Source organism: Carettochelys insculpta, chromosome 8 (genome assembly GCF_033958435.1).
Source record: "Carettochelys insculpta isolate YL-2023 chromosome 8, ASM3395843v1, whole genome shotgun sequence".
Lineage (NCBI taxonomy): Eukaryota > Metazoa > Chordata > Testudines > Carettochelyidae > Carettochelys > Carettochelys insculpta.
The window spans coordinates 4,891,702-4,918,410 of record NC_134144.1 but is presented as its reverse complement, the minus strand read 5'-3'; the positions used below and the strand labels follow the sequence as shown (position 1 = coordinate 4,918,410).

The window sequence follows — 26,709 nt, the reverse complement described above, 5'->3', positions numbered from 1 at the left end:
TCACACATTTATTTAATCTTAGTAGTTAGCATGCTGTTGCAAGCTTCAAATGCTATTCCTGTTGGAAAGATGACATTAAATAGCATTGAGAGGCTCCAATTTTAACATCTGTCAGTGATTCCGGACCAAATTTACTCCATTTCTAAGAGTTAGGAAAAAATAGCGGCTTTTAAACAATAAAGATGGGATTTGAATGTTAAACTAGGTGCTTCCTGGTTTATGTAGGCCAAATTTACCTTGTTTTACCTGTACAATCAGGATGCCTCTAATAGGGATGTACATATGCATTATAACAAAAGGTCACACTTGATCCCATAATTGGGACTTAGTTAAAAAATCTCTTGATACACAAGCAGGAAACAAATTCAACTTGCTCTCCCAAAAAGTTTGTTTTGCAAGGATAACACAATTCAAATTAATTTTTGTCACTGAAATAAAGCTATGATTATAAATGGTTAGCAAATCATTTCAATAATGAGGGAGTCTTTACATATTCACTTTTCAGAGTATATCAGCACTTTCAGAACTCTACACTAGGTGGTCAGTCAATGAAACATGCAAAAAAGGATACTGGAGTGACAAATCAGAGCAAACCAGCATTTCATTTTTAGAAGCCAGCTATGGTTCAAAGGGAACAGTCTCAGAAGCGCCATTTATTAATTAAGGTGGATGACAGCAAATAGGTATAGTCTTGGGTTTCCTTCTTTCCCCATGATGGTGTGATAACTTTTTTAAAAAATCAATTTAATTTTGGTAGTATATGGATCATGCAGCGCAAGCATCATACATCTTGTGATTATAACATATCACGAAGGTGTGTTGATGATCAATAACCATTATAAACATGTTAAAACTCATTTTTGCATTCATTCGAAACTAATGTACAGTTCATGAGATATAAAGCCTCACATTACGTCTGATTTGCCAAATTAATATTTCACTGACTACACCGATAATTGACATGAAAAATCAGCAGGAGGGAATAACCTGCAATTATGAGATATGAGCTAAAAAGATATTCAAAGTATAAAAGCGTATTTGACAGGGGAAAGAGGTTGTTTTAAAATGTTTGACTAAGCCAAAATGCTCTTAATCGCAGAAGTCTGAGAGCTGCAGGGAAAGAAGGAAAATCAGGGTACGGAGACACATAATAACCAAATACAGTTATTCACAAGGAAAAAAAGCTTGCTGCACACCATGCATTCTTGAAGGGGTTTTTATTTCTGAAATAGTTTAAAGGCCCCCGATGTGAGAAAGAAGTGCATGCAAACCACAATGCAAGAGATCAGACAAACCCTACCTTTTGGACCTGATAGATCTACAGGAAAAAAGGGGAAGAGGAAAGAAATGAGGACAGAAAAAACACCTATATGAACAAATTGATAAACCGCAATACAATTTTAGGAACTATTGTAAAAGAAAAAGATTGTCTAAAGAATGTGTACAGTAAAGGGTGAATACAGAAATAAGCCATAATTGAAATCCAGGAATCCTCTGTAAAATTAAACTTCCCTGTTTTCACTTCTCACCCTCCCTCATATTGAGCTTATACGGATAAATTATACACTTTCTGAAAAGGCATGGATTAGAGCAGTCTGACAGAAACAGGTATACATTCCAACCAACCAGAGTTAACATGCAATTTCTCGTTCAGAACAGTAATTTTGCTTAAGGTCAAACTTTGCAATCTTCGTTCCATACGGTCTGGAATTAACAAAACACGATGGACCCTAACGCACCCTCACATCCCCACATTAGTGGAACTCCTCTACACTGACAACACAGAAAATCATCACATAACTAGATCCCAACTAAAAATCAAGTAGACCAGACAAATCTTTAGTCTTGAAAGCCGTACTTTGAACACACCCATATTAACAAATAAGCCTTCAAAATGCCCTCCTAAATGTCAGAGTAGTGAAAAGAGACTTATATAAATTATAAACAGTCAAGGTGGGAGGTCTATGGATGATGCAGTATTAATACATATCTAACCTACACAGCTTCCTCTTCAATCCTGCGGTGAATCACAGTACCTTTTTTAGCTGCTGTGCAGTCTCAAATCTGGATACAAGCCAATATTCATACAGGAACAGCAGATTCTCTCCCACAGATAAGTGGAAAGATGAATCCCAGCCAAAAATTCCCTGTCCTCCAGTCCAAGCCAAGAGGAATTTTGTTTCCTTGTAGGTCTCTCACTGCCTGTCACCTTCCCAGCCTTAGATGGCTATCACAGAGAATCCTAGTTGCCCAGTGTCAGATCTGGGTTAGCAGGTCACATGGCCTACAGTCCTTAAATCCAAGCAAGGAAAGAAAGTGTCCTAATTCCTACTCAATGGGAGATTAAAGGAAATGACTCAACTGCAAGTCTTTCACCTTCATTAACTTAGTTTATTTATAAAAGTACATCTTGAAGGAACAGCTAGGAAAATACACTATAGCAGAGTCAGTATCAATATTTTGCTGAAGCTAGTAAATATATTTTCAATCTCCTTTGCCTTTGTACCTAAAAGTGAGAAAGTCCTGCAGCCACAGAAAGATAGGCATGAAGGTATCTTCTGTAACACTATACCCTCACTCTGACTGTAATGGTAATAAGAGGAAGTTAAGTCAAAGACAAGTCAGATTGTTGATATATATAGCGCTCTGCTATATCAGACAACACGTAGGGATTTTATACTGAGGATTAGAGAGAGTGGGATTGGATTAGAGAGAGTGGGATTAGATTGCCATTTTCTTTTCACTTCAGACAGTACTATCTAAAGTATCTAAGGGTATGGCCTAGGAAAAAGCAAAACATATTTAAAGTCCTGTCAACACAGAAACCAGAGTGTGCCTCTATGTAAAACACAGCTGAGCATTCTACTGTAATTAATCACAAAATTGCTGTTTATAACAATGTAAATGTCTTGCATCATTGCTATAGAATAATGCATTTCTTAAATAGGATAGACATTTAATTTACAGTAGAACCCTGATTTACGTGGGGGTTGCATTCCTCACAACTCCCGTGTAACTCAAATTTCATGCAAATCGGGGGAGATGAGACCCAGGAGACAGCCTGGTTCCTGGATCCCCTGGTCTTGCAGGAACCAGGAAATTGACCAGCCCACCAGGGCTGGTCAGTTTCCTGCATCCCAGAGTGGTAGGGAGGGGGAACCAGAGGGCAGCCTGGTTCCCCTCTCCCCACTGCTAGCAGGACACGGGAAACTGACCAGCCATACACTGGTCAGTTTCCTAGGTCCCACAAGCTGGGGGGTGGGAGCTGGGAATGAAGCGGCTCCCTGCCACTGGTGGGATCCAGGTGCAGCTTCTCCCTGGCTCCGCCAGCTGAAGGAAGCTGGGTAGAGGTCGCGCCACCATAGGCTCTCTGCCTCTCCTGTCCTCCCCCAGCTGGGAGAGCCGGGCAGGCAGACAGCTGCTGCAGCTTGGTTTGTATGAATGATGCCAACGCAGTGTGTAGTGTATACTACACTACCAATTTATATCACTCCAAAGGCACATTGACTGAAGGACTTAAGTGTGGACAAGCCATGAGGTTCTACCACTATGTCATGTCCTGCTGAGTAGGGGCAGTTTAGAAAGTAGCTGGGAAAGATGAAAAACAGTTGTTGCGTACTATAAATAGGTAATAGCACCAATTATGCTGGCATCTGACCCAGATAATGAGGACACTTTATCTACCTCTTATGGTCCCAGAGACAAAATTTTATTGGTTCCTAGACTAAGAAGTAGAGATTCTTTACCTCTCTTCTGAATCAAAAAGTGGGAAATATTATAAAAAGCAAATGCCCCACAAGACACTTAACTACCCAATGTCCAACCCCTCCAATTTCAAAAACCATAAGCAGACTAAGCTGCTGAACGACAATTGTTTTTCTTCTCGCTCCAGGGCAATAATCCTGCCTCAGCTCAGAAGAGTTGCCACAAATAAATACATTACATCACCAAGATTTGACGGCTGGGCAAAATGCAATTTGGAGTCAAAGTGAATCATTCTGAAACACTGATGCAATAAAATGCTATTGAGATGATTTCTTTGATAAGAGCAGCTTTACTCTCAATCCTTTTCAGATGTCTCCTCGGAACCACAAACCATAATTGCTCTGTTCTGTACACTCCCCCTGAAGCGCTCATACAAGGCAATATAGGAGACATTATTCTCAGCAAGCTGGACCATGGTCTGTCCTAGTTTGGCAACTCTTATGTTCTGAGATACTGTACTAATGGGTTCAGCGTCTGATTACCTCTCCCCAAAGGAGAGTCAACTTTTTGTTGCTTTAGTCATTGTGGTCATTCCATTCGTAATTTTCTAGACGTGTTCTCCTCCAATTCCCTGTCTCCCTTCTGCACCAGCTGTGAACTGGTGAACCAAATGAACTCCTCCTACGGTCTCTCTATTCTAAGACAAAGAAAAGACATTTTTAACTGTACCCCAATTTTTGCCTTCAATTGTATCTATGGAACGCAAATAAATTCTGCAAAAAGAGAGGTCAGAATTTGGCCTTCCATCAAGTATTTCTTCCATTTACTGATCAGATTTCAAAACATACCTCAGGCCATTTTTGGTTCCAAGCTCTACATAGGGGTAATCTGAAGAATATGGCTACATGTTTTAATAGTCAGCTCTTGTAATAAAAATATATAGCTCATTCTTCAAGAATAAATGTAATGCAATTCAAACTAAGGATTAAGATAACATTTATACTGCACTGTTATACAGCAAATTTCCTAAACTGATAAGAAAATGTTATGTTACACATGCATGTCAGCTTTACCAGTTAGGCAAATGAAGCACAGCCTGTGAGACTTCACTACACAGTGTGTTGGCATCATTCACTAAAGTTATGTAAGAGAGGGATGAATTAGGAACAGAAGCTAGAGGATCCAATTTCCAGTCCCCAATTCAAACCACACTGCTTCGCTGCAATTTTTGTAAGGCGAAAAAGGTTACTTAGTTTGCAGTAATACCACCTGGCTGGTTTTTACTTAAGGACTCTAACAACGTATATTGTTTACGCTATTTTCTCAATTGATCCATGCTGCCTATGCAAATCTTTCAGAGCATGTGCACTACTTTAAACAGAAGAAAACATGCACACATCCACTAAGTTATTGGTTCTTGATTGCTATGAAAGCCCCCCCCCAAACTTTTTAAAGTAATGTGTGCTTTATGTCAACTGAGGCGTGAATCTGTACTGTTTTCTTTATTGCATGTAGCTCAGGAATAGATCAGCTTTCTCTTTTCCCTTCATAAAAGTGGTCAAAATACTTTGTGACTACTTATACTACAAGGCATTCTCTTCCAAAGTAGGTTTAAATGCCAAGAAATTGCCTGGCTGCTAGTTTCTTAATATAAGCTACAGCAGTGTCTCCTGACCTTCTGATGTCTGTAAGACTCTCTTGTCAATGAAAAATTGCGTGTCTGTCTGTCTCTCTCTCTCTCTAGTGGCTCTCTTCAGCTCTGCTCGCTCATGGGGCTGGGAATTAGATATCTGAAAGATTTTTCTGAATTTTTTGAGCATGGAAAATGTAATATAAACATGTAGAACATACGTACAACTATGCATTTTATTCCACTTGTGGAATATATAGTAGGTGAATGCTTGGTTAAGTTTGTAGTAACTTTGGTTACAGCTTTTAGAGGACTTTTCATATACCATACGAAGTATTTCCAAAATTTTTCATTTCAGTAGATTTTCATTTATTAGCTAGAAGGAAATGGAAATGGCTCTTGACTGACAGCTATCTGAAGTCTGCTAAGTTGTAATTAACAAGTTTGCTGTTGGTAGTATCAGTTTTCAGTCTCTAAGAGAAGAGGTCATGGATTGCCTTGTAACTACCATAAAATTAGAAGGCAACATTAACAGCTGCTTTAATGTCTATGTGCCTGCCCTATCTAACCAGATAGCATCATCATATTTGTTTACTTTGGATTCTTCTAATGCTCTTTAGGAAATCCTATTACTCATGACTTGAGCACTGCAGGGGGCTCTGCAATATAAATACACCACCAGCCATGGAAACCTTTCAGCTTTGGCTGAGGCTGCAAAATCGCATTCCATTCAATCATGAGAAGCAACTGTAGTAGTAATAGCCTTCAAGTGACATCCTGCTCAGTTAGAGTTCTCTCTCCAGCAGCTGTCTCCCAGGGGGCAGGGCTACATTAGACCTGAAAGTCGATCCTAGATACGCAAGTCCAGCAACAGCAATTGCATAGCTGGAATTGACAGATCTATGATTGACTTCTGTCCGTCCTCACTGAGGGAGGTCAATGGGAGAAACTCTCCAGTGGGCCTCCCCCCATTCTCCTCGAAATAATGAGAAGTACCGGGGTCGGCTATTGAGCCCTGATAGTTTGATTTTGCACTTCCCCACTGGGCATGTGAAATCAAACCCAGGAAAACTGATGCTGACTGAGTCAGTCTCCCAGTAAGTGCATTTGCACCCTCCATCTCTCTTTGTTTTCCTCCTAACATCCACCATCCTCTTGGATTAGAAGACTTCATTCTTATAACAGCACCCATACCAACATCCACCGAGCTCCTTAGAGGTGTGTGCCTGCCGCAAATATAGTGTGTATGAGCTTTTCTGGACAGCACTCTCTTGCCATTTCTGGTTCCAGATCCAGTTGTTTATTCTCAATAGCACCCTAACGACAGTCCCATTCTACTTATATCCCACAAGATGTGAATCTTGGTCTCAATTGCTCAATGGGAGCATGGTGAGTTTGGTATTTAGTACAGCTCTTGACTTGTCAAATTCAACAGGAGCAGAACAAACCTCTCCACCCGCAAAACTTAACAAGCTGGTGACTATATGTTTTATTTTAATACACCCCCATGCATAACTATTTGCCTGCTAGGGAAGAAGAGCTTAATCTTCCAAGGTATTAGCGAGACTTGGCTTGTAGTTATAGGTACAATTTATCATGGAGAGGTGAGTGACATTTTCAGGGGCTCAGTTTTCTACTCAGCGGTTGTGCCAATGGTGACCTTCTTCTGAGATGACCATCATTCTTAAAAAGACAGGTGTAATCCACATAAGGTCAATGCCAGAGTCATAAGCTTGGTTTACTTCCCTGGAAGGCCGATTAACAAAATGTCCCATCCACAGTAATTACACAAAAGCCATAGAGAGATGAGTCTCCTCTACGCTGACAAGCTTGTTTTCTAAACAATGGCTAGACATAGCAACAAAGTTCATAATAAAACAAATATCCAACACTAATTTCAAAGCAATCATGTGCTCCGGTTATAACAACATGGGTTCACTAGGAACAAACACATTGGTGCTAAACAGTTGTTGCATTTTCAGCCCAATTTTATTCCCAATCTTGTATTATTTACCTACCGGAGGCCTAAGCAGAGCTATTAGTATTTCAGCATAACAGAAGATTAACTAGTCATTCCAGGCTTTTGCAGCCTACTCCAAGATAGGCAGAAAAGATCAAACACCCACAATACCTCCTTCTGCTGCCGCTCAAGTTCCTTCATTCGGATCTCCCGAGCTTCAGCTCGTGCTGCTCGCTTCGCTGCAAGCCTTGCTTCAGCCTGCAAAGAGAAGTATAATAAAACAATATAATAAATGCTAGACAATTTAACTGGAAGCACCTTTATTAACTAGCACATGAAATGCAGGAGACTAAACCAAGTAAGACTATTTGTAGTGGCAAGCGAGTTCTTATAGATGTACGTACTGACTCTACATTCCAGAATAACTGAGGTTTCACAGATAGAGAGCATCTTCATACAGGCATCCATCTTGAGATTAACACTTGTACTTCAAAGTTTTTCTGTGCTGTTATTTAAACAAAAGATGATCACATTTGCATGGCTATCGGGAGAGGAAACATTTACTGCATATTAAAACATGGCAACTTGAGTTCAGAACATTTAACCAAATAGAGTTAGTATCTTTATTTCTTCAAAACACAGCCTCCTTGAACATTGTAAATAAGAACAATTAAGAAAAGTTAATACAGTCCCTTCTCCTCCCTGCGACTTCTCTGCTGTGCAGTTCTCTCTTGCTGCCTCCTGTCCCCACACACACACACATAAAAAAAGCCTCCATGCAAGATATTGTCCTTTTCTAATTAAGGTAAATTCTAAGATTTATCTAGATTTGCCATGAAAGAATTAAATGCAAATATACCTGCTGGAACACTGTAGGAACAATAAGTCACTTATGCTGCCTTCAAAAGTATTTCTGACCTTAGTCTCAGAACATTAAGGTTATTTATGCTGCCTCAGGTCTGGTCAGCACTTCACACACGTAAGAGGCATGCTTGTAGAGTCTAACAAAATGGGCCTGGTACTGTTCAAACGTAAGTCAGAGTCCCCGTTCTGAACAATTCCGATCTATTAGCTTCAGTGCTTGAGTGAAGGCCTCTAAGACACTCTCTCTATGCATTTCAAGAGTACAGGTGCTTTGGAACAGATAATATGCATATTTCAGATGCTCTTTGGAGATGCCTTTTTCACCTTTCCGTCTCTGAAGTAGCATTAAAACACATTTGAACACAAACACACCGTACTGGCCCAATGGTAAGTCAATTTTATTTTACTGACTACACATTTACAAATGTTCAAATGCTCAAGGGTGTTGCTGTAATTATATATCCCACACAGGTGGAGACTAATGTGAAGTTAAATTTAGAAAATGAGACCATGCAGCAATGTTCAGAACTAGTGACAGCCAACTGACATGTGCCTCAAGCCTGTTGACAATTAGCAGACCAGTCAAGGTAGTAAGATTTCATTACACATACAGTATTCTGGAAAGAGTGGGAAAGTATGTCACCTAAGCCTCTGACTTTCCAGGGCACTGTATGTCTTGTTAACTGTCTAGCATTGCTGTTGGTTTGATGGATCTGTAGATCAGAGGCGAGTTCACATGTCTACATGACCAAGCTATCCCCTGAACGGCCTTTTGGCAACGAAGCAGCAAACGGGCACACACCATAATGCAACTTTTGTTAGGAAAAATGCCCAGTTTCAGCAACAAGAAACTTCCACCCCTATGAGAGACTTCCATGTTTTCCATCCCCTTTATTGGAAAAGAGCCAGTGAAGACACTTTGTTTTGTCAACAGAACTGGCTTCCACCAGTAACCCACAATGCCTGCCCCCATCACTTTGCTCAGCACTTTGATCTTCAATGCCCTGCAGGCACACGCCCCGCCCCATTCAAAGCGCTGAGTTTCTGACAGCTGAGTGAGCTGCTCTGTCTGGGGACTGCACTGAGGGATCCATACACGCGGTAGTGTACATAAAATCTCAGGCGCAAATTGCAAAGCCTTCTCACAGGCAACACCCTACGCAGGAAAAAACCGGCAATTCTAGTTTCATAATTCTCTACAGTTACTAAAGTATGTCAAGAATAACCGATTTAGATGATGCAATTTTTAAAGTAGCAGTATTATATTGTAGCTACTGGTACTTTTGCTCTACCCAATACGCATTACTTTAATTAAAATATATTGGCTAAATTGATTAGCGTGACCTTGGGACTCAAACAGCAAAGATCAATGACACAGTCTCCTCAAGAAGTAGTCATAACCTGCCTCAGTCAGCATGGCTGATTAGGAGACTTTACTTAAAGGGAATGTCTTTCCCATCCCTTCAGCCCTTGGGATAAGTATGGAGTTAGGAGAGTATATAGAGCTGCTTCACCTGGCAGCCAGAGGCTAAAATATCAAGTAATTTAAAAAACTTTTAAAAATCCTTCCGGGAAAGGACTCACTTCCATCAATATTTTAATGACTATTTGTGCAGTATGCCAAAGATGTGGTGGGTCAGTTAGTGTCTTTCATTGGACTACCTTCTCGTCTCTCTCGCCAACAGATTTTGGTGCAATAAAAGATTATTTCACCCACCTAGTTTCTCTGCCAGGTCTAACCTGGAACCTTACATTGATGTAACTATGTCGCTGAGGGGTATAAAAAGTCCATGCCCCTGAGTGGTACAGTTATATTACTCTAACCTTTGCTACCCACAGCATTACGTGGACAGAAAGATCTCACCCATCAATACAGCTACTGCCTCTTACAGAGGTAGATTAACTATCTCCACAGGAGAAGCTCTCCCATCCGACAATGACATTTTCATTGAAACAAAAAGCAGGCAAGTAGCACTTTAAAGACTAGCAAAATAGTTTATTAGGTGAGCTTTCGTGGGACAGACCCACTTCTTCAGACCATAGCCAGACCAGAACAGACTCAATATTTAAGGCACAGAGAACCAAAAACAGTAATCGAGGACAAATCAGAAAAAGATAATCAAGGTGAGCAAATCAGAGAGTGGAGCTTGACCTTCCACCCCACCCCTCCACTCTCTGATTTGCTCACCTTGATTGTCTTTTTCTGATTTGTCCTCCTTGATTACTGTTTTTGGTTCTCTGTGCCTTAAATATTGAGTCTGTTCTGGTCTGGCTATGGTCTGAAGAAGTGGGTCTGTCCCACGAAAGCTCACCTAATAAACCATTTTGCTAGTCTTTAAAGTGCTACTTGACTGCTTTTTGTTTTGATAGTGTATAGACTAGCACAGCTTACTCTCTGTTACTATTTTCATTGAAGTGTTGCAACTTCATCATTAGTGTTTCAAGTGTAGACTTGCTCTAAAATATTCATGTACCAACCCAGCTACACCACCACTTCATATAAAGATTTGTATAGTATGAAATTCTAATTGCTGTTAATAGATAACCTGCTATTTGGATTTCTATGTGCAATGCTTCCGTACAAAAGAAGAATGCTATTTGGATACGTGCTTTCAAATTAAATGCAAAGAAAAAGAACAAATCAAACAAATGCAATAAAATCCCAGTTCATTTTTCTTTGTTTTGATTAAGATACACATGTTTTTGTAAATTTTTCATGGTTTAGTTGATCCACCAGAGTATATACAAATTTGTGAAAGTCAAAATAGTACAAAAGCTTACAGTCCTTAATTGAACTCAGGAGAACATTAACCAGCTCCCCTTACAGCTAACAGTTGGGGAAAAAGCCAAAGCTCAAACAATTCCTCCTTTCACAGCAAGACAGCATACCCAAGAAATTTATCTGACCCAAGAAATTACTCACCTTTATCTTCCTTCTCTTCCCACTTGCACAGATTCTTTTCGTATACAACTTGGCATAGGAATCTTTGGAGCCACAGCTCGTGCCACTCCCTAACCAAGCCAGGCAGAACTCATGAGTGAGCGATCACTCTCTCTCCTCCATCCCCACCCCACCCTGCCCTGCCTACACCCTTCAATTTGAAAGAAGGGCCAAACTAAAAAGTTTACATGTCACACAGATACATGTCCCCAGTAAAGGTCTTCCAGATCCATCATCTACTACTTTTTGTTTAATAGTGAATTAAATTTTCCCTTTGACTAGCAGTTTACCTTTCGTTCTCCTGACACATATTCAGAGGGGAATAAAATCATAGGAATAAATCATAGGAATAAAAACCTTGGAATCTACTAATTTATTCTGCTTAAATCAATATATTGTTAGCATAGTCAGGCTGAAAAGTCAATACATTTTCATTGCATCCAATACACGTAAATTCAAATTATACACACACAATTAAATGGAAGAGAGCAGATTTTCATTTAAGAAATGCAGCTAAATAATGCCCGTTTCCCAAGACCAGTGTATTTTAATTGATAAGTGTTTTCTTGCTCATGACCACAGAACTATATGGAATTTTATATCTGTTAACACAATCAGCTGTTACTACTAAAAACAAATGTGTTTTTGAGCCTTCTGAACTATAGCTGCATATTACAATAAGAGTGTTACCTGTTTCCATAACCGGTGTTCCTCCAGATGAGTTGTTCATCTCCATTCAACATAGGTGTGTTCTTGCCACATGTGCCAGTGCTGGAAGATTTTTCCCTCTGCAGTACCCATAGGGGAGCCAGGCTAGGTGCCCCCTGGAGTGGCACGCACATGCTGCACTATATCAAGTGCCTCCAGCCCCCTTCTCCCTCAGTTCCTTCTTGCTGGAAACTGACAAAGAGGAGGGAGGTGGAATGGACTAAGTATGTAAAATCCCATTGAATTAGTTAACTGGTTTAACCAATTAAAGGGGGCAGCTGCGGTGTGCTCCCCAGCTGCACCCACCTGCAGCACACTGGGGACCAGGGCTGCCCCGGCCAGGCTGCAGCACCCCTGCCAGCAGGGTCAGAGCAGGCCCAATCCCTGTCAAGCTGCTGGTCAGGGACACTCCAGCCAGGCACTGCTTCAGTAAGGCTGGGGCACCCCCACCCACAGTGGCCCCCCAGGGCTGGAGCAAACCTCTGCCCATGGTGATTCATCCGATGAAGTGGGTCTTACAGCTACTTAACAAATAAAGAACTATTTACAAGCGAAAACAGTGCTCTGCTGAACCTCAGCTGAACGAGCAGTTCCAGGCACGGTCACTGACAGCAAGAAGGAACTGAGGAGGAAGTGGGCAAGAGGCACCCTATATAGCATGGCATACATGTGCCACTCCAGGGCGCACCTAGCCCAGCTCCCCTACAGGTACGGCTGAGGGGAGAGATCTTCTGGCACGGGTGAATGTTGCGAGCACAAACACCTATTTCAAATGCACATGAGCAATCGCTCAAAGAATTGCAACTATAACCAACACCTCCTATCGCGAAGTTGCAAGCATCATCACTGGGAAAATCAATGCAGCATAATTCCAAAAAAGGCACTGGTCTTTGCTTTAAACAATCCACTTTAATGAGATCAATATGTATGTTACGAGCAATTTGTTTGTGCATTTAGAACTGTTTCACCATTACATTTTTAATTAAGTGCTCATCACAAACTCTGGGTACCTTAAAGCAGCCCCTCTCCAGCATTTTATCAGACTGCCTATTTGTACTGTGGCAGCAAAAAGGCCCCTAATGTGCCAGACGCTGTAAAATCTTACCAAAAAAGTAGACACTGCCCATAAAAACTGACAATCTAAGCGTAAGATGAGAGGAACTACAAGTATATCAGGAGCACAGGGAATCAAGACAATACTGGTTAGCATGATAAGCAGCAGTCATAGCCTGTTAAAATTTAGCTGTCAGTTTGTTTAAGTTGCAGCCAAATATTTCAAAAGATGATTTAATTTTTAAGTAGATTTATTTGTAAATGAAAAACCTCAGCTGGCAGTCCTTTATCATCCACCCTGTTGTTTTGACTGCTTATTTGCTCTCTGTCTTTTAAGTACCCTTTCCTCATGCAGTAAGTACACTTTGGCATGTACAGTAAATGCCTGAGTTATGCAGGGATTGCATTTCTGCAACCTCCTTTTAACTCTAATATTCATGCATATTGAGGGGCTCTCCTGGGCTCACAGGAGCTGGAAAACTGACTGGTCTGTTTTCCTGGCTCCCAGAGTGGTGGGGAGCTGGGAACCAGGGAGCAGCTTGGTTCCCTTCTGCCCACTGCTTGTGGGAGCCAGGAAAACAGCCTGCAGCCTGGCTCCCAGGTCCCCTCCACTTGCAGAGAGGGGAAACTGACCAGGGCAGCAGCCTCCTTCAGTTTCCTAGCTCCAACTAGTGGAGGGGAGCTGGAAACCAGTGATAGTCTAGCTCCCAGCTCCCCTCTGCTCCTTGGATCCAGGAAACTAACCGGGGCTGCTGCCCTACTCAGTTTCCCAGCTCTGCAAGTGGAGGGGAGCCAGCCTGCCATCTGGTTCCCAGCTCCCCACCACTCTGAAGACCGGGAAACTGCTCCTGTTAGTGGCAGCAGTTTGACTAGAGGCTGCTGCCCTTAACAGGAGCAGGAAACTGCTCCTGTTAGCAAGAGTCAGGCTGCTACCCCTGACAGGAGCAGTTTCCTGCTCCCGTTAGCGGCCGCAGTCGCATTAACCCAAGACATGCACAATCTGATTGCATGTATCTCAAGGGGTTTACTGTAGTTCAAAAGCCTTGTCCAATGTGCAGGTGGGAGGTTAACTGCCTGCCCCAGAAAATCCAGCCCTTTTCAGAAAAGAGCTACCTGGGAAAGTAACAGCAATACAGAGAGACTCCCCTTTCAGAGAGGCTAATTAGGATTCTGTCTAGTCTCTACTTGTGCAAGGTCACTCGGACGGCAGGTTCTCCAATCAAAAAGTGAGGTTTCCAGTGCTGTGCATACGGATTCCTACACACTGTACTGAAAAAGTTACTCCTAAACACCAGATGTTAAACCTACAGTAGAGACTTTACACAGTGAAACGTCTAAAAAAAAATCACCGTATTACAGTCTATGGACAGTTTAAACATCCACTGAACTATGCAGAAAAGGTGAGTGTTAACCTGCAAACAGAGCATAGACTCATTTTAAATCAAAAAATTTTAGTCATGCTCACAGAGAATTTTTGCGCACAATTATATGATTGCACAGAAAGCACTTAGATATGTTAACAGACATCACATGCTACTCTTTGTTCAAACTGAACTCAATAGAAACATTAAACACCAGTTCTCCATGAAAGGTGCTGCATAAGAACAGAAACAGAACAGAATGCTGCAGTATGAGAATCCATGACAACTGAGCTCTGCCTTTACAAAAAAGTGTTTTTTGCATTCAAGATGGACTAGATGTCTGCTGGGATGTGCCTGGCTTGGCTTGTTCACGTTCAGCTTTCTGCTGTAAAATATCCTGATTTCCTGTGTACCGCACAAGTAGCAATTGTAATTGCATATTTCTTTCCTGGTGTTTCCTAACTAATCCAGAAAAGGCTTTGAATGTGGCCCTCCTCCAAGGCAAGCAGATAAGCATGCTGAAAACTAATTTGGGTCTAACTTGAGGGGGTGCTGATGGAGAAGCCCCCCCCCCCCCCACTGACCCTGGTGTGAAGAAGCTGATGAACTTCATATTAATGACACTTTATTAGTTTTGCCAGAACTCATGATTTTGTCAAAAGTCTCATGATAGTTACTGTTTTCCCTAAAGCCCCAGCTCCTGGAGCCAAGTAGATACAGAAATTATTTAGGCCTTCATTGTTAAACAAAAAGTACAGAATAAGGCAAATGAAAAAAAAAATCAAATCTATTACTTTTATGTAATGTCATTATCTGAAAGACAGTCTCATGATTTTTGGTGAGCCTGATTCCTGAATTTTGAAAGCTTGGACTTGGTAGTACTGTGTTTTTCAAAATAAATTTTAAAAATCTACAAAATGTTACAGTAATGAAGATTAACACCAGAATCTCAAAGTCTGCAAATCAATTTTGACAGTAAGGACTTCCCAAGGTATTCCAGATTAAAATTATTTACCCCAGGATAGTCATCTCTTTCGTAACTTATTCCATTCTTGAAATACTATCAACAACATGCAGGGGGAATGGAGGACTCTAGAAGAAGAAATTTATCCAAAACCAGCATTCATACAAACATAATTACTGGAGAAAGAAGCAGAACATTAAATACAAGCTGAAGTCCAGGTACACTTTAAAAACCTTTTCTGTGCTCCTTTAATGTAGTAGATACTTGTCTTATAGGTGAAAAAGATGAAGTTACCATTGCAAATCATGCAAAAAGAACAGGAGAGTTCCAAAGAGCGCCTTGGGCAGGACAGAGGAAGCACCAACCAATTACTGTAGCATGGTGATCAGTATTATTATAAAAAGTACATTTTTTTTCACTGAAGTTGTCCAAAATACTGCTGTAAATGCGTACTGACACACTTCTGAACAATAAATAGATGGCCAAAATATATAAAGCCACTACAGACACTGAGACAGTAGAGACACTGCTACAATGGAAAACTTTCATGGTTCTTCTCTTAGATGACCAACTGTACCTTACGATCTACAATTCTGGTTTTTGCAACTCTAAATACAAAACTCAAGTGACTTATCTTTTTAAAAACAAAAGAAATCCTAGTTAATGGTAGATATTTATTCTGATTATTGCATTCAACCTCTCCAACACCACCCCGGTGAAAAAAGAACACTGCAGCCTGTAAACCTAATCAGTTTCTCCAGGTCCAATACAATTTCTGAATGTGCCAATTATTTTTGCTTTCACCTGCAGACCAAGGTCACCTTTACCTGTGAATAATGCCAAGAAACTGAACGTAAGTTTTAGCTAGCCAAAATTACAGATGTATTATCTTCTAAATATCAGTACCAACCTAAAATAGAAGTCCAGTTGAAATGATCACCTACAATACTGTCTTTATAGTCATTTCTAACACTGCCCAAGCACAGCATATAACAGAACAATGACTAAGGAAGTTCTCACTTCCTGTCTAAAGGGCACATTGTCCCATCCAAGCACAGGGAAGTAACATTCACAAATATATTCACATCAAGATAAAATTGATAGACATGATTACAAACAGGTTTCTATGATGCATATGCAGAAGGTGAGCATTCATAAAGAAGTAGATCTCTTAAATGTGGACTTCACTGTTAAATTGGATCTTCCAAACAAGCAAACAGACAGGAAACTGTGGATAGCAAGAAACTCAGTCAGTGACCTCTGTAATCCGCATGCATGATTCCAAGTGTAGAACTCTTCAAACAACTCCTGTGTTAAATCATTAAAGCAGCACAATTATTCAAAGACGCAATTTTAATGAGGGACTAATATTCAAAGGCAAGAGTGTGTGCTTTTTGTGAATGGGAAGTGTTAAAGGACTACTTTGTAAGCAGAAAAAAATTAGCTGTAGGAGTTTATTCTTGTGCAGAGTACAGTATTAAAGCACTAATTAAAACAAACAAGCAATCTCACTGAAAGTTCTGTAATTTAACAGAGTCGCAATCTGTATGCAACAGATGCTATTTTTTCCCCTTCTTGGAAATCAATTTATTCTCCCTTTCTCCTTTAAATTATTACCATTATGCTAAATAATACATCTAACAATTTATGCTTCAGTGTTTTTCCTGATAAAGGGGGGTAAAAAATCAGTTCTGAGCCCCTGATTTGCAATTACAGGCATATTCTCCACACTGGCCTTCATTCCACCTATCTATAGTGTACATTTAATCAGTAGACTGGACATACAAAATTATGTAAATAAGGTTTTTTTATGGGATTAGCCACTGAATTTCTCTAGCCAAGTGGTACATTGCTTGTAATAATCTGGTCGGATAAACATTGCTATCTTCAGCCACAAGTACTAGCAACAAAACCAGGTAGTTTGGGACATTTATTTCCATTCACCTGTGTTTAAGAAGATACAAAATTAATGGATGGGCTACTCAGTTACTGAAATGGAGTTATCACTCCTTCATTCTGGCCAGTGAAGCAACCATGGCTTAAATTAAAGAAACAAAACCACACTCCAGCCTGTAACCAGACAAATGTTTTTCATGAGTGTCACTGAATGAACAAGAGGGACGAGACCAGCTGTTCCAACACAACCCCACAAGTGGCATTTTTAAAGAAAGGCTGTTCATGTATTTAAGTTTGACAATTTTCCAGTAAAAAAAACTAATCAAAACTTGACAATACTAATAAAATAGTTGGACAATACTGCAGTGGGACGGTGATTTTTTAAAGACATATTGACATCATTCATCCACAAGAACAACGTAATTTGTGGAATATTCCTTAATTCTTCACTTTCAATGACAAAATCTAGGTAAGAACCCAGCAGAGCAGACTCATAGGCCTCACATTCCCCCTCATACCTCAATAAATATTTATCTCAGTTCATTATGCTTCACATATATCAGCCACATTGCTAAGGAATAAGCTTCAAGGTACTTGGCACAGCTGATTCACACTATCTGACCTCTGGGCCACTGTAAAGCCTGTTTAATTCTTCACCTTTCACTTATATTCACTGCATCACTGTAACAGGAGAAAACCAAGTTTCTCCTTCATCTATCTAATCATGTGTCACTGATTACACTCACTTAACTATGTGCCAAAAATCTACTCCTTAGATATAATCCCATGAAAGCCAGTTTCCACTGTAAGACACAAAAGCAGTCCTGTAGCACCTTAAAGACTAATGATATAATTATTAGGTGATGAGCTTTCATGGGACAGACTCATTTCTTCAGATCGGAAGAACCTAGTCAGAAGTCTCCAGATCTGAAGAAGTTGGTCTGTCCCATGAAAGTTCAACACCCAATAATTATTCGTCTTTAAGGTGCTACAGGACTGCTGTTTTGTTTTATGAAGACACAGACTAACACAGCGACTTGTATCCACTGTACATTTTTTGAGCATTGCATGTGTATATAAAGGACTGTTTTGGAACTTCAAACATTAGATAAAACTGATGGCATGTCTGCTCACATACTAAATCGAGCTAGAAATGGTCTACATATTTATCTCAATAAGCCAAATAAGGAGTAGCTGGTAACTGGCTCTGGAGCTTTCGATTTTTTTTTAAACAATTAAGGAATGTGCTGCTATGGAATTTAATTACTGCACTTGGTCAGTTGCAGTCTTTTAAAGGTAATACTTAAATACAGCAATAGGGCCTGTCAGCCAGCCCTAGTGCCCCTCATACTCCTGCTTTATGCTGAATGAAGCCCACATCAGCTGGCGTGACCAGCCACCAGGGTCCAGCTGCAATGTAGACATACCTTTGGTGTCATTCACACAAAACCCATATGGAAACTGCCACCAATGTCATCACAGGGCAAAAAACAGGCAGAGTGGGGAACAAGGCTCGTAATTCCAGGAAAAATAAAGGGTTTTGCTTGCAGAGAGAAGTTAATTTCTTTGATTTGTAACTTAAGAGGTAAAAAAAACTAAATCCCCTTCCCTCCACGTCCCCACCCTCCATTTAAGCTGCAGTTAATGATCTGCTCTCTGAGATTGATTGCAACACACAGGAACACCCAGTCTGCTGTCAGTAAGCTGAATATATGGCAAATGTTTCTGCATACAAAGAGAATCTCTATTTCTTTTCCTTGAACAAGCTATCTGAATACAGTCCTCTCACCTATCTCTTTGAAAGAGCTCTTCCAAATGATACCTTTCACATTCAGAAGTGTGTCCTTAGTGTTTTGCCAAAATGCTTTTATTTATACATGTAAAACGTTAACAGGTAGGAGTGACACCAATTACAGTGACAAAAAAATATGGAATAGATCAATGGCACCAACAGGCTCAAAAGATTCAAGCTCAAGCTCGAAAAATAAAATCACAACAAAAGTCAAAGGAAAACAATTGTGAACATGAACTCTCATCTCCACTTTACATTCCCTTGAGCCTGGAAATTTGAGATGACACCATCCATTCTTCCCATTATACCAGCAAAATGCAAGACATGGAGTTCTATTAGTTGAAATGCATGTCATGTGTACAGGTTTTTCGTTAGCCTTCCCAAGGTAACATTACACTAGCACTTGGCAAAACCTGTAGTAAACAACGTGAATTCCCATAGATCCTGGGTAGGTTATTTTACCCTATGATAACGTACAGTTTATGTGATCAATCTTTTCACCAGTTCGGCAATTGAATTATACATTGCACATTTTGTATACAGAATTTAAACTAAAAAGTTTCATTGCTGTATAAAAGTCACAATAAATAACATTCAAGGACATTTACACAGTTTATAGAAATATCACAACACAAGCATTAGAACTGTGTTGTTCTTTAAACAAACATAGCTGCAGGCTCAAGGAATGTGTATTGTGCATAGACCATACTTATATTACGTATGTATGTTCACTTTATATATACATATAGAATAAAACTACAGCTTCTTAAATGTAATCAGCAACTAGGCAGTGGATCTTTCAACAAATACTCCCATTAACTAGTGTCTCATTTTTAAACTTTTAAGGACAGCACACACGGGAGATCTGGAGTAGCGGATTGTTTATCACTCCCCTCACCTCCTTACCAGTTTCTGAGCTTCTGGACTGAAGCAGTCTGCTTGCCTTTGCATGGCTGCAAAATTGGTTATTCCACTTTCAGAGTCTTTGAAGTTCATACACGAACAGGGAAACAAAATATCCACACTGCTACTTGCTAGGCTTCTGCTTTATTTACTCAACATCCCAGGGAAGAATGTCTGATTCAGCTGGTCAAGTGTTTATCCAAACAAACAAAACGACTCCGTCCACCTCTCAAAAATCCTCAGGTTTCTGTCACTGGTGGAGAACAGACCTTGCTCAGCAGACACAGAAGTTTAAGGTCGGGGAGTGGTCAAGACACAGGGCGAGTCACACAGGTGCTGTACTGAACACACAAGTAATCAGTGTGCTTAATAAAGGAATCTTTCCATGACTGCCTCAAAAAACGAGCCCAAGCATAGGTTTCCTCTGACACGAATTCTCAGTTCTTTAAGTTTCCACCTCCTCTCCCCACCCTCCTTCAAGTCTCATCGCAGGACTTGAGCTGGGAACGGCAGACCAGTAATAACTTACAGCTCCACGCCTGTCAGTAACTGCGGTTCTTGAGTCAGCAAGTGAGCAGCTGTCACAAAGGTGCAGGAAGGCAGACAAGCTGATTTTTCCTCCTGCCTAAGTACAGGCTCTTTGACTAAGCAACTGTCGGCATCTGCAAGTTTGCTGCAAAATCATTCAGGTTTTGTACTAGCCTTGCCCCAACTGCACAACAATACCAAGAACAGGATGTGCTTATTACTGTAATGTTTTCTACAGCCATCACTTAACAGGCTGTTATTGCTTCAAATACAAATAGTTTTTGTGACATCATGTAGCCCATTGTGTTATTACTACTGCAACTTTCATAAGTATATAAACAATTTTTTTTAAAACTTCAGAAAATTCTGGGATTTATAAACAGAATTTCTTTTTGCCTCTTACCCAACATTTTATAATGTGAAGTAAACAAACAGTCTATCATTAGCAACAGCTACACTAAAATAGCGGCCTATGCTTACATGTCTGCCATCTGGGATATGGACATTACCCAAGTTGCTACTTTGGGTGCACTGGAAGTCTACATTCAATAATCCTTGAATGGATTCTCACGTGCAACTGATGCTCATATCTTGAAAAATCCAACCGCGAAGAGGCTGCCACTTTGGCACAATTGCATCATATGCTGGCTTTATTCATGCAGATTTTATTTTAAAAAACAGACAGGTTCATCAACGTTGAGACTGACAAAAGGGTCATTTCTGTCTTGTAATGAACAAATAGGAACTATATATATTCAAAAAAGAGAGAACAAAAAGTAAGGAACAATTCAGATTTTTTCCTCATTTAATTTAGAGTTCACATAAATGTATACACTACTGGTTAAGGATGGAGGGACAAGGACAGAATAAAGACAGTCCCAAAATGTCACTACCCTGTACATTACCCAGTTTGGATAGATCATTTTGGAAGGCTCACTTGATGACTACCCTGTTCTATTCGTCCCCTCTGAAGCACCTGGCATTGGAGTACCTTCGGAAGACCGGACACTGGGCTAGCTGGAACTCTGGTCTGATCCAGAAGGGCCGTTCTTTCGTTGTTAATCAAGGGATACAGCTGGACATGGCACATTTCATGGCGTTCTAAGACTCCTTACATATTAAACCAAAAAATGTAAAGTTTTGTTCCCCCAAACTCAAATCAAATACTAATGCAAATTATGGCACACAAGTAATTTTCTTCCATATAATCTCTGCATTTCTCCAAAGTATTAGGTGGGAATTAAACTGCACACTTGTCTTCTCTGAGACCCATCTGAAATGTCACCTTGGGCTTTTTTTGGTTTAATAAGTTTTTAATTAAGTTTCCTCAACAGGAAGAAATGATAGAGCGAAAGCATATAAATAAATGTTAAGATGATTATGGGTGCACCCCAAAATAGATTTTGCCTTTAGTATAATGCTACAAGATATATACAGGTAGAATAGGACAGATACAAAACAGGCAAAAATCCTGGCCATGTTCAAGTTAACAATATAGCATCCATTAACTTTAAGAGGGTGAGGATTTCACCAAATGTATGCACGTAGACCATCTCCCACAAAGAAAACAGCAGGCAGAAAGAACACATGACCCTGAGAAGATGATCTAAATTTCAATGCCTATTTTGCAGCTGTTGACATTTTGTGGGTTTTGTTGTTGCTGCTGAGGATGATGATAGTCCTCTCCTAACATTGCATAGACAAACAAAATAGGTTGTTACCGAGAAACTAAACCCTCATGTTCCTCATTGGTCAGCCAGCAAAGGCTGGAGAAGCCTATAGAGGGTCCACCTAGCAACTGAGTTAAATTTTTCCATAAACACCCAACCTACTATTATCCCCACCCGACAAACTCAGTACTTCATACTTCATATTGGTGGAGCATGCTGTTCCCACAATATCATCTATATAACACCCAGATTGTTTTCTTGATTTATTTTTATATGCATGGAATAATTTTATATTCACAGGCTACTTCTCAGTGATTTTATTCAGTGAGTTCCTTAACACCAGCCCTGTTCCATTGTTCCAATAAAGCCAAGCATATTCTATGAGGCTGCCTCCACAGAAATGTGCCAGGGATGCAGTTTACAAGATGTCCTTCAAAACAGTCATTTGAGAAGACAGCTTGTTTTAAAAAATAGTAACTTTGTTTGTTCACAATAGGTTGAGCACCATCGTATGGGAAAATTCCCACCATTTGCTTCAGCCTGTGAAACCGTGAGTTTAGGCATGGCTGTAGTGGGAATGCTAGAGCTGACTGAATTGTGCTCCTGTTCCCTCTGGTCTACCAGAATGCTCTCATTCATCCACTGATAGTTGTATCGGCAGATTTGCTGCCCCTTCCTTCCACTTTACATTAACTGGCAAGATTCCTCAAGTGGGTTACTAAATTATAGAATGGGGACTATCAACATCGTATAATCACTTATATCAAACAATTTTATAAGTAGCACTTAATTGTTAAATTCGGGGGAAAAGCAAATAGAAGGTACGACCTTAGTAGTAACTGGAGAACAAAACAATGACACATGCTGAGCAACCAATGCTGTTTTGTACTTCAAATGTTTCTTCCAGATTAACATAACTGCTGCATAATTTTCAGGACATGCAGGAATATCCTATTAAAATTTGCAAACCAAAAGAAACTTCTGAAGTGCGCCCTTCAAGGGAGACATTTTTGGAAAGTAGTTCAGATCTAGAGAAGTAGTTATTCCTCTTTATTCGGCACTGGTGAGGCCACATCAGGAATGTGTGTGTCCAGTTTTGGGCCCCCCGGTATAAAAAGGATGTGGATTTGCTGGAGCAGGTTCAGCAAAGGGCAACAAAAATGATTAAGGGGCTGGAGCACAAGACCTATGAGGACAGGCTGAGGGATTTGGGCTTGTTTAGTTTACAGAAGAGAAGACTTAACGGTGATTTAATAGCAGCCTTCAACTTCCTGAAGGGGAGCTCTAAAAAGGACAGTGAGAAACTGTTCTCAGTGGTGTCAGATGGCAGAACAAGTAGTAATGGTCAGAAGTTGAAGAGGGAAAGGTATAGGTTGGATATTAGGAAAAACTACTTCACCAGGAGGATGCTGAAGCATTGGAATGCGTTGCCTGGAGAGATGGCGGATTCTCCATCCCTTGAGGTTTTTAAGTCCCGGCTGGACAAGGTCCTGGCTGGGATGACTTAGTAGTGGTTGATCCTGCTTGAAGCAGGGGGCTGGACTAGATGACCTCCTGAGGTCCCTTCCAGCCCTGTGATTCTGTGAAATCAATTCACATTATCACTAGGGCCCCACCAAAACCCAAAGCCATGACAAACATCCCATGGACTGTGAAATCTGGTCTCCCCTGATTAAATCTGCTATTTTATGTGTTCTTAGTGTATACTGGAAGGATTTCATGGTTGGGGGAGGGCGAAGAAGAAGGACCTGCATAGCTCAGATTGGGAGTCCTGAACCACCAAAAGGAGTTGCAGGGAGCTCACGAAGTTATCTGGGGTGGAGATAGAGGGTCTCCTGTATTGCCACCCTTACTTCTGCTGTGACCTCAGAGCCAAGAGATTGGCAGAGCAGAAGCTGTTGGCTGGGCATGCAGCACTGAAGGCAGCAGTTCACCAGCAGCAGCAGCAGCACAGAACACCATTCCATGCCAGCCTTGGTTCTGCATTGCTGCTTGAGAGAGCTTTGCATTTAGAGGTGGAGGTCTCCAGCCGCCCAGCTCTGAAGGGAGCTGTGCAGAAGTAACAGTAGTAGATCTACAGTGACTCCTCCATAACAGGCTTGTGACCCCTTTCCCCCCACAACTACTTTTTCCCCTCTACAATTACAATACCAAGAAATTTCAGATTTAAATAGATGAAATTGTTAAATTAATTTCATGTTGATTTTAAAAATAATTGACCAAAATGGACTATGAATTTAGTAGGGAGCAATTTATAACTGCAAATATTAAATCAAATTGTTTAATTCTGCCAATGAGAATGCTGTTACTAACAACTCTTTTCAATAGGCATTGTCCTTAACAGGGAAAAAGTAGCAAATTTCAAGCGCTGAGTAGCTCAACATGTTAGTACATTTCTTTCCCTATTTGATGGTCTCTGTATTGCAAAATGGCAACTTCTACTCACAGCAGGCCCAAGGTCAGAGCAAGAGAGGTATTACACATCAAAAAAAGTGCAGTGAGCTTTCACAACACCTACCTGCACTATGCCTGGCTCTAGCCAGTTTTTTTTTTTAAACGTTAATTTTAAGTTGTGCAGAAACCGTATTAAATTCCTAATGGAGAAACTCTGTGGAAAAGACAACTAACTCCAAATCATAGCTGTTTCTCCAAACAGCTACCCTTTTGAAGCGTCCTATGCCTTTGTTTTCTACAAGTAGGACTATACCAATGTACTTTATTTCAGATTCCTTTGGGAGACCACCAACCAGCTTCAGCTACAGAAACACTCCAGTCTGCCATCCAGCTGCAGTGGGCCACTGACTATATGCGGTATGTCTTCTTCAGTTTCTGCACTGGATAGATTTGCTTCTATGTGCAAATCATTGTGCTACCTTGTTACTTGAGAAAATTCCTCTTTCCCCATGAGCAGTGATCAATGTCAATACCTGCTGGGGACTCTGGAATAACTCAAGGATCAGCAGCAGTGTGTTTTCAGCAGACACCCATTCCCAAAGGCAACTTGAATTTTAAAGAGTGACAGATTTCAAGACACAGAACTTTTAGATGGGCTTGGGTTAAGATTTTATATATAGCTTGCAAGACTGATCCTTTTTCAAGATGTAAATGGATCATAGCATTGTATTTGTCCATCCTATCATAGTTATAAAATTTAATTAAAATGTGAGGCACTCAGATGTTACGACAAAAGATGTTGCATCTCCATGTCTATGTAAGTAACAAAATAAAATGGCAAGATGCAGCAGTAAATGCTAGGAATATAAAAGTACCTATACACCCCAGAGCTTTTTAAAATCTATTGAAAACTCATCCCCACCTCTCAACCACGTCTATAAATTAAGGTGCTGTAAAGAGAAAGAAACGGCTTAAGATTCTATAAGTGAACAAGCTAAAACACAGTTTGGAAAGTTTGGGTGGCCTATCCCCAGGGTTTGCAAAGTCCAGGCTGGTTCATGTTGCTTGGCTGAGAGTCAAACTGCTCAACTGCCTCAGGTTAGCAGTGCTGCTTTGTGGTGCTACTAAACTGCAGATGAATTGCTTGCGAGAGACATGGAAAAAATTCACTTAACAATGGTAACATCACAGTCACTGGAAAGTAGGTGTTGGCTAAACTATCAATTTTTCCAGAAATTACATTTGTTTTCAAAATGTCTATGGCCCTTATGATTGCAAAAAGTAGTTACCTAAACCAACGGGTGCAGTGCGGTCTTTTTTCTAATGACAGCTCCAGTATCTCCACTACTTAGAAAGATAAGGGAATAGCATATTCCTTCTAATTAGCAAATAATGCAAAAAGTCTCGGAGAAAGGATCTGACTACGGCATCATGGAAGGAATCCAACTGTTATCTCCCAGCAACAGATAATAGCATAGGGAGTGGTTAGTAAACTATCACACTGGGGAATTTCTGCAGAACTCATATCTTCCAATCATTAACTGGCTAGTCTGGGATCTTTCTCAACACATCACTTTGTAACACCTGTAAGAACACAGATTGCAAAAAGACAAATTAAATACACGAGAGTACAATTTAATATAGGAAGACAGCTATCGAGGAAGCCTAATGCTCACACCAGAAGTGTGCTTGCCTACAACACCAATCCAAAGCAGCCCAAAAAAAAGTTAATAGTGCAGACCCTTCTATACAAATGAAACATTATTTGTAGCCTAACAAAAAGGGAGCTGTCCCTTTTTCCATAGGCCTACAAGAGCAACAGCATTATTGCTAGAAAAACAGCAGTGAAGTTAAAAGGATATTGAAGACATCAGTTTCTCCTAGCCTGTAGAATACATCAGGGAATTGTGCGTACATATGATTTGAAGTTACACAGACACATACTGCATACGTTATATATGTACATGTGAATATGGAACCTAACTTCTAAACATAAATGCCATAGGATTGAAACCAGACAGGACTTGAAACACCCAATGATAATCCTGAAAGAGCGCCTGTGTAAACTAGGAGCAGGGGAGAATGGTAGAAGGTCTATAAAGCTTCCTATAAAGAATGTCAGAATCGTTGCCAGCAGAAACAAATGCCAATGAACTTTGGCCGCTAGGTTAGGGCACATGCAGGCCCTTTTTGTCTCCCTGATGTGTTGTGACTCAAAGGAGGGAGTCAGTTTTTTTTATTTTAAATCAGTTGGAAACTTGGGCTGCGTACAGGAGCAGATAAAGGCAAACCCTGCTTAAACCTAAGCACATCAAAATTTTGGCTCCTCTATTATACAAT

General features: G+C 40.4%; 1 protein-coding gene across 34 annotated transcripts in view; it reads right to left on the bottom strand.

Annotated features, from left to right (window-relative positions):
• LRRFIP1 (LRR binding FLII interacting protein 1) overlaps window positions 1–26,709 on the bottom strand; it is a 148,640-nt gene that overhangs the window by 70,355 nt on the left and 51,576 nt on the right. For 28 of the 34 annotated variants that reach the window (XM_075002053.1, XM_075002050.1, XM_075002043.1 and 25 more), the window contains exons 2-3: window positions 7,467–7,553; window positions 1,301–1,318 (exon numbers count right to left, since the gene is read on the bottom strand). In XM_075002053.1, coding sequence (XP_074858154.1) covers window positions 1,301–1,318; window positions 7,467–7,553 — 105 coding nt within the window. Of the gene's footprint in view, window positions 1–1,300; window positions 1,319–7,466; window positions 7,554–19,780; window positions 20,287–26,709 lie in introns of those variants that run through there. The other 6 variants (XM_075002065.1, XM_075002062.1, XM_075002074.1 and 3 more) reach the window with 3 other exon arrangements.